The 9,477-nt window shown below is 27.5% G+C and overlaps 1 protein-coding gene across 1 annotated transcript; it reads left to right on the top strand.

Annotated features, from left to right (window-relative positions):
• The first annotated feature begins 2,868 nt into the window (after nt 1-2,868).
• On the top strand, nt 2,869-6,091 carry LOC113870085 (two-component response regulator ARR2-like). The gene is made up of 7 exons (XM_027506683.1): nt 2,869-2,995; nt 3,123-3,199; nt 3,603-3,639; nt 4,908-5,061; nt 5,226-5,486; nt 5,571-5,604; nt 5,819-6,091. The coding sequence occupies exons 1-7, from the start codon at nt 2,869-2,871 to the stop codon at nt 6,089-6,091; spliced, it is 963 nt and encodes a 320-aa protein (XP_027362484.1).
• Nucleotides 6,092-9,477: the final 3,386 nt, after the last annotated feature.

The raw sequence follows: 9,477 nt of genomic DNA on the forward strand, positions 1-9,477 counted from the left end.
TTTTATTAGTAATTGAGATAAAGATTTATTTTAATTATAAATTAACCTTTTTTTTGCTATTTATTATAAATTAACCCTTAAATGATTGTATTTAAGTTTTATTTATAACATAAATAATTCATCATAATTTTATTTAAAGGTGTGAGCAAATTTAATTATAGAACTTAACTTAAAGAATAAAGATAAAGAGGAAATTCTCACTACTCTCTCAAATAATAATAATAAAAAATTTAGCATTTAAAAATTATTTCACTTTCTCTCATTTTAATATGTCATAATAAAAAAAAAATTTACCTGAATTTTAAACACAATCTTCTCTTAACTATATTAAGTTAGGACGATGTTATTTAAAATCCTTAAATCATTTTTTATAATTTATTATGAATTATTATAACATTTTAAACTTGTGTTTGATGATAAAAGAAAATTTTAACTTCTATAATTTTTTTTTATTTTGTTCCTTGAATAGTTGAATGAAATAATTTTTTTTATCCCTTTAATTAATTTTTTCATATAAGGACTCAAATAAAAATTATATTATTTATAAGGACAATAGTAATATATATATATATATATATATATATATATATATATATATAGAAATTAAAAAGACATAAGTAAATGTAAAATTGTTGTAATGAAAGTTAACGTTAAAAACTATTTTAAAAACTAATTTTAACGTAAATAAATGAATAATTATATATATTATCTTGAAAACATATAAATAAGAAAAAGTATTATAAATGGTTAATTTTAGTGAGATTATTGATAGATGGACAAAACTGAAATTCCACATGGAAATTCCTTATTATCTCAAGCGTGTTGACATTCAGTTGCCTTTAATTGATGACAGCCTTCAATGTGTAAATTCCTTGGAAAATTCACAATATTAAATATTTTTTATGTTTGAATTACAAGAATTTGAAATTATATAAAATATTATACATAATTATTTATATTATAATTTTTATTAATATATTATAAACATATACTTAAAAAACAGGAGATCGACAATAAAATTATTCAAAAAGAATTATATTATATTATATATTCTTAATTAGCTTTAATTATTTTGAAAATATTTTTTAAAATAAAAATCATCTTACTTTCTTGTTTCCTTTATTGACAAGAAAGGTATTCCCTACGACTTAACTGAAATGTGTAGTCAGAAATGCTCAAGGCATTTCAAGTCTTTAGCCATTTCAAGGCACCGACACGTGTTGCATTTCCTCATGTTTATATATTACAATTTAGAAGTTTCTATTTGAAAATATTTATGTAATTTTATTTTTTATAATTAAATGATACTCTTCATAATAATTGATTTCAAGTCAGAAATTTCACGACATTTTTTTTTATTCTTTCCATATTCATATGATATAAGAAAAAGGATTTGACTTCTAAGAAACAAAAACAAATATAATTTAGAAGATAAAAAAATCGTACATATATTTTATTTTTATTATAACAATTTTTAACTAACCACTTTTAAAATAGTGTAGTTAGAAAAAGATAATACTAAAATACAAACTGATTTTCATGAATGTGTCAAAACGGAGAGAGAGAGAGAGGTAAAAATTAAATTACGGTTAGAGTGATTTTACTTAATTATGTTTTATACATATTATTAATCTAATTATTAAATAATATATTATTAATAAATTGATTACACATAAAATTTTAAATGAATTAAATATTTATAAATATATAATTTTATAATTAATATTTATTTTAAAATATATTATATATTAAATAAAGTTATCTAATAAAATGTTATTTAATGTTAAATTTTTGTAATTTTATAAATTGAATATTCATAAATAAAAAAAAAAACTTTCTAACATAACTTAATTTTTAATGATATATGTGTGCGCCCGTGGATGCGCGAGTGTCTCCAAAAATGTATCTATGTTTAAAGGGAATTGAAAACAGTGAGTGAAATATTTTGTATATTAATAATATGATGTAAATAAAGGGCAAATCTGTCATGGAAGGAACGTTCCGTATATAGCATGATAATTTCTCATTCACGTAATGTATTAACAGAACAGCTCTTAGAAGAAAACAAAACAATATCTGAAAAGTATTTTCATGGAATCCTTATATTCTTGCATAGTGATTATGACGATGTTGTCGCATATATTACTAGTCTATAGAAAGAGAGAGTAGGACTAGAAAGAGAAAAAAAGGTCAAAGTCTGGCACTACAGACATTATTCCTCCATTTGAATAAGAAGAAGAAAGAAAATAAAAGGATCAAAAAATTTAATTTAAATTTTAAAATAACCAAGTAAAACAATTCATTTTTAAATGATTTTTCTCTTTCATTAAATAAAAATATGTTATTATTCATTTTCCCCCCTCGTTTAAATCAAACTTATAATATATATATATATTGGCATAGGCATAATCATTTCATGAAAGGTAAGGGCAAAGAAAAACAGAGTTGAGAAGCCTCCTCGTGATTTTTGATTTCAGAAAAAGCATTGTGCTTTTTGAGATTTGAGTTCCCTGTGATTTTTCTTTTTCAATTTTTTTTTCCTTTTTGTCATTTGGCAAACACACAGGGAAGCAGCAAGCAACAGCACCTACAATAAGGTATTATCAGTGACATGTTCAGGAATTTGCAGCACTTCTTCCCTTGTCTTGTCCTTTTCTCTCGATATTTTCCCCTTTCACTATGATTATTCTGTGTTCTGTTGCTTAATTTTTTCTGTTTGCTTAGGGAGAAAAGTGACATGGCATGCTCTTTTTTTTCTCTGTTATATATAGGAAGTGAAGGAGAAGGTGTGGTGCAAAAATAGGGGGTTTTGTGAAGACCCTGTTGGTTTGAAAAGAGAAAGTTAAGATCTTTGAAGAGAAGTAAAAAATGGGTAGTTATAGAAGGGAAGGTGTAGTGAGGCAGTATATAAGATCAAAGGTTCCTCGTTTAAGATGGACCCCTGAACTTCATCGTTGCTTTGTTTATGCCATTGAAACTCTTGGAGGTCATCACAGTAAGTGCATTACTGTGTCCCAAATTACTATTCCACATTTCTCTTTTGATTTCAGATTTCTTTATGTGTTTTATGCTATGATGAATTTCGGATTCAATATTTACAATTTCTTCATTTTTATGTGTAGAGGCTACCCCTAAGCTTGTTCTTCAGTTGATGGATGTTAAAGGCCTCACTATTTCACACGTCAAGAGTCATCTCCAGGTTGCTTTTAATTTTCCAGCATAACAATTTTAAGAAATTAAGAATCTTACTACTCAATACCTTAATAGAAATTACTGTACTAGTTGATATATCGAAAATCACAGCAAGATGCATTGATATATATTTCTAAGAAAACACTCATTTTTATTCTATAATCTTTTTAAAATACAAAAAAGAAGCATCAGTATGTATAAAGTTCATTACAAATGACAGAAAAAGTTGTATTAATAACATTATATAATATTTTTTAATAGTTTTAGAATTTTTAATTCATTAACACTTCTCAGTTCTGGAAATATTAGCAATAAGGGATTATGTTTCACTCTGAATATTCTCAAAGTGCTCTTACGCTGGCAAGTCTCTAACTTGGTGTTTCTTGGGTTTATTTCTTTTTCAAAATCAGATGTACAGAAGCATGAAAGGTGACTTGGGCAGACAAGGTAATAAACGTTGTTTGACCTTCGTTTACTGCAACACGTGTACTTCTTGGAGCTTTATTTTCACTAAGAATCATTCTTGGCTCTTACACATGAAAATTTATTGGATAATCCAAAAAATATTAAGTGTACCAATAGTCTCTCCCTCAATTATGCATGACCGTATTTTTTAATTAACAAAAGAAAACTAAAATTTTACTGCATATTAAGAAAATAGATTGAAATTATAGACACGTCACGTGGTGTTTCAGATCATCAAATAATTTCTGCTTATAAAGTCCTTTCTATATCCACATATTTGATCTCCTCATTCATTTTATTTACAAAGACGAGAGGTTGCACCTGGAGCAAGAAAAACAAATTTATAACAGTAGTAGTAGTAGATGGTTCATATATATTACGTTGTAATCTTGCTTAACTTTAGTGAAAGTTAATTAACTAAAATAATAAATATATTTAATATCTTGTTTCTAGTATTTAATACTCTCTTCATCTTATATTATAAATCTCTGAGTATAGTTTTAGTTTATTTCAAAATATTTATCATCTTGAAAAACTAAGATTGTATTAATTATTTTTTAATAATTATCCTTATTTATTTGTATCTCCTTATTTATTTGTATCTCATCTAAATACTTAAATAATTTACAACTATATTTTAACTCTTTTAATATGAGTATATATTTTGTCAAAAAAAAAAAGTCATTTATGCAATTAATAATTTTTTAAGTAGTGTTCATTACCTTAAAAGATAAATAAACGGAATATTTAATATTCATTATTTAATAGTTAGAAAGAACATAGGTATAAAAGGATTAATATTCATGAGAGATGAATTCATGATCGTTTATCCACTCTGCAGGTCGTACACTGAATAATATAGACGCTTTTATGCATTGAAGGCCTGCTGAGTGCAGATTCACTCAATTGTTGTTTCCTTTATTGTTTATTAGTCGTAGTTCAAATCAAAGCTAAAAGCTGGCCTCCATGTATGAGTTTGGCAAATGTGCTGGTTTATTAGTCCCTTTCGTATGTATAGTTGATGCCAGAATAGACAAGGAAGAATGATAAGCCAATGTTCTTCTAAAATCTTCTTATAATGGCATTTCGATTAAATTCCCAACTTTTCTGCTTTCAACATTTAAGATGGGTTCATTATTGTCTTGTGTACAAATCAAAGTCCTATTAATGCTTTGGACCTATAAGCTCTTGATTGTTTCCAACGAACATTAATTTACTTTACTCAATATGTGTTGGTTTATCTGTGACAGATAGGACTTCCACCCAACATAGAAAACAATCTTTTCAGGAGCATGATAATGGATATGTTGATGAAGTGAATGATGTTGGTGTTCACCCTTGTTTAAAACCCACTGGAAAAGAATCTGATTCCCTCTTCAGCTGCAGTAATTTCTCCCCAAAAAGGTCAGGTTAACTTTGAAATAATTTTTCACTTTTCAAATGGCTAAAAATGTGGGGAAGGATAAAGAAAAAAGTGATTGGTCTGAGCTTGATATTTGGCTTTCTGAGTCATTTTTTCTTAAAAAATATAATAAAATAATACTTCTTTATGTTTGGATTCTCCTCAGAGCTAGAATCGATAAGACAAGTTCCCTCTCAGGAATCCTACAATGTAGCCAAAGAATATGTGAAGCAGTTCCAAATCCATACACTACTTTTTATGATTATTGCCTGCAGACCATAGCTGAGCAGAATGGAATAAAGAAGATTTGTGTTGGTTCAATATGGCACACTCAACCCTTTTCCACAACCTTCCCTATGCTACCAATGCAAGAATCAGATTTGCTCCAGGTACTCATTCCATACAGAGACAATCTATCTATTTTTTTGTACTTCATCTGTCCTGCTATATTTGCTTTTTACTAGGAGTGGAGTGCAATATTGGTTATGGGCTTCATTTCACTGCCATGTAGCCCATCTAGGCCTCCAAGTCCAACACCCTTCACTGTTGACCAGTAAAAGTCATGGAAACCATGGGCTTTTAAGCTCTTCACTGAATCTTTTCTTAAATAAATAGAAAAGTAGACAGATTCTCACACACAGACAAAAAAAAAAGATATATTTTTGACAACTACTAGTTTTGCTCCTTTAATATAAAATGATTTTTCGTTTAAAATGTGCTACTTTCTCATGGGTATTTTTTTTCCACATCCTTGGACAGGTTACCAACTTAAATGACAAAAAACCTTCGAATGAACTTGGGAACACGAGGAGGGTATTACGTGCGGAAGATGAAGACATAGGAGGTTGTGAGTTGTCATTGTCGATTCCATTGCCAGGTGCTCATCCTTCTTCTCACAAAAGTAACGCTTCTTCAGCAAGTGAGATCAGTGAGGCAATCTCGTTAAGCCCCGACTATAGCAATTACGTGGGTTGCTCTAATTCTTCTACTCTCCAAAACACAATTAATTTAGACCTATCTTTAGCCATTTGAATATTGTTTACCTGTATTTCATGGATATGACTGTACATAAATGAATGCTGCTACTAATATACTAATTAAGAAAGGTACGTACTATATCTATTAGAGCAGTAGTATCAACTCGCGCTATAACGTGGTTTGCTGAACTTTGTTCTCAGCTCAAACCCATATAAAAAAGAAGCAGGAAAGTTAAGGGGTAATTACCTTACCTTGATAAACCTTCAATTATTGTAATTATATATCGTTTTTTCAATCATATCATATATATATAGTAACATACTTTTTTTTAACACACTTCTAGTGTAGTAAAACTCATAATTTTTAATAAATTCTAACTAATAATGAATAATGAGTTAGAAAAAATATTAAAAAAAATTAACATTTCTCTTTATAATAAAGGCTTATCTATAAGCTTAACCTAACCTAAATGTTATCACTATGTTAAGCTAAAATAAAAATAACTTGACCATGAGATAATAAATATCTAAAATAATAAGTAAAGATAAATAATTTCTAATAAAAAGTCTATCAAAATCCTAATAATTAAATAATACACTTAATCAGACCTGTTATCTAACCTGTTATGCTTATTCTCCGACAACCCTACTCACCACACCTTGGAAAGAGTATCACTTTCATTGGCTGTAATCAACAATTAGCATCTATTTTAGTTGGATATCAATAATAGATTCTTAAATTCTTGAATGATGATTTATTTGAAAATATTTATACAAATATTCCTTTGACGTAGCTTTTACACTTGAGGGAAGAATTTGGGCTTGCAAGCTAAACCAATCCGTTTACGAATTAATGCAAACCTCATAGTAATGGTTTATAAAACTTTTCAATACATAGGTATATAACAAATTAATTTCACTAATCGTTAAATGACTTCACGAAAATAAATAAGCAGTTATTTCTTTTCTTTTTCTGGTAATAAGCGGCAATTAATTTAATTGTGTATTTCAGTGATATTATACTTGTTAGTTAAAACATTATTATTATTAAATTAATGAAATCATTTCTAAAATCTATCTGCTTATATTTTCTCTGCCAATATATTTTTGAATGGTTGGTATGGTGAATGATGTAAGACCTTCATTTTATCAAGTAGTGTTCATAAGAGAAACTTCTGTGATCAGAGTTATTAATTGATAGTGTCGCATAATTATATTCTTACACACAATAAGTGTAATATCCTAAATTTTTATTACTTTTAAATTAGTTATTGATAATATTAATTTAAATAAATTAAAATTAAATAATGTATAAAAATTTAAAATTAAAATATATTTAACAAAATATACTTAAAAAAGAGCAATTAAAAAAGAATCAGAGAACATAAGTATTAGATAATCTAATTTTAAGTAGAGATTAATTATTTAAAATAAAATTATTTTAAATAATTTTAGACTACTAAATTAGAGATTACAAGAACTATATTGGGTTGGAAAGAAACAAAAATAGAAAATAAATGCAAGATGTAAAATTTGGTCAAAATGATCAAAATACTCTTAGAAGGACTAAGAATGTTTTTTGGACAAGCAAATAACCAAGGAAAATTCTAAATTTTTAATGATAGATAGCCCTTATATACATCATGTGGGACATGCCAAATAGAAGCCCAAAAAGCTTAAGAAAAATCACACAAAAATCTTGCTTAGGAAGTTAGGAATTAATGTGAATTTGAAGATTAATTATGAAAAAACTTAATCAACCATCCAAAGAGCCAATTTAAGGTCATGTGCACGATAATTATGCTCAAAAGATAAGACAAAGTACAAGAATCAAGAGCCTTATCTTAGCTAAAGGAGGATTAAAAATATGACTAACCATTAAGATTCAACTTTCACCCAAAGTTCAAGTAAAGAGTCATGACTATCCTATCCAAACAGAACTAGAAAGTACACTCTAAATTAACAAAAAGAATCAAGAAACAAATAGAAAATTTGAAGTGAAATTAGATAAAAATAGAAGTACAAAAAGTCATGATGGAGGACATTTAATGACCTTGATGTCTTTGCACATGTGTAGTTGTGTGATGGAACACTCAAATAGACTCAAAATTAAACTCAAAACACTTGACATAAATAGGGAGCATTTCACATGACATTGAGACAATTCATGTAAAGTGAGAATCTTTCATCAACCTTAGCCAATTTAGCAACATTAACACACCCTAAACCACCAGAAAGAAATTATGCTTCGCTTTGAAATATGTGAGTGCTTGATTTTTGGCTGTATTATTTTGTGAAACTAGAAACCTAAAGGAAAAGAATGTAATTAATTACATGATTTTTGGTGTTGTAATGAATGAGTAATGATTTTTCTAATAATCTATTGTTGAAATGAAACAACCTATAACTTGTAAATAGAAACTAAGACTTGAAATGATTGATAAGTAAGTGTTTAGATTATGTAGGTATTTTTACTTGAAAACAAACATACAAAGAGAAGAATAATATCATTGATTTCATGATTTCAGAATTAAAATGAATTAGTTATGAATTTTTCAATATGTTGGATACTGAAAAAAAAAATCTGTGAATAATGGATAGAAATTAAGCTTCCTTTAACTCACTGTAAGTGTCTAAATTATGGTTGCATTTTTATGTTGAAGTAAACACTTAAATAAAGAAAACTTTAAGAATTTCATAATTTTTAGACTTATATTAATTTAGTTATGAATTTTACAAGTTAGTGCATGAAATTTAAAAAACTGTGAAAGTAGCCATGTTCATGAATATGATTGTCTTCTTGTTTAAGGGGTGGAAAATTGTACTAGATGAATAAGGTAATGGATGTAATTGTTTGTGATTGTGATTATAAATATGAATTAATTTCACAAAAGGAAATGATTGAAAATGCTAGATACAGGTGTGGAGCAAAGAGTGTTGGTGTAATCATAAGGGTTGTTGAGTACCTAAGTACTACAAGAGACAAAGACTGAATAACTTGTGTCTTAGGAAGTGAGAATTATGCTAACATATCTTGATAGGCACTAAAGCATTTCATTTATTGGTGTGAGTTTGTGTTGTTGAGAGTGACCATATAAGAGAATTGTGCATTAACATTTATGTCTCTCGTAAGGAAGAATGTACCGATGACACTAGCTGACTGCATACTGTAACACTGTTTCTAGACAAGTGTACCTGTTGAAAAGTAATAAAGGGTTTAAAAATTAAGTTTCCAAGTTATCATTCTATAGAAATTATTTTTAAGTACTAAGAATACATCGATTTAATTGTTTAAACAAAAAGGGGTGCATAATGAATTAAAATCAAAAGGAGTTCAAATCCAAAGAGTAATTTAAAAGAAACGAAAGTAGATTTTTGACAGAAATGAGATGATAAAAGCTTAGGGCATACGGTCTCACCTATTACACCTTTCAATGTTCT

This window comes from Abrus precatorius, unplaced genomic scaffold (genome assembly GCF_003935025.1).
Source record: "Abrus precatorius isolate BTA unplaced genomic scaffold, Abrus_2018 Scaffold6, whole genome shotgun sequence".
Taxonomy (NCBI): Eukaryota; Viridiplantae; Streptophyta; class Magnoliopsida; order Fabales; family Fabaceae; genus Abrus; species Abrus precatorius.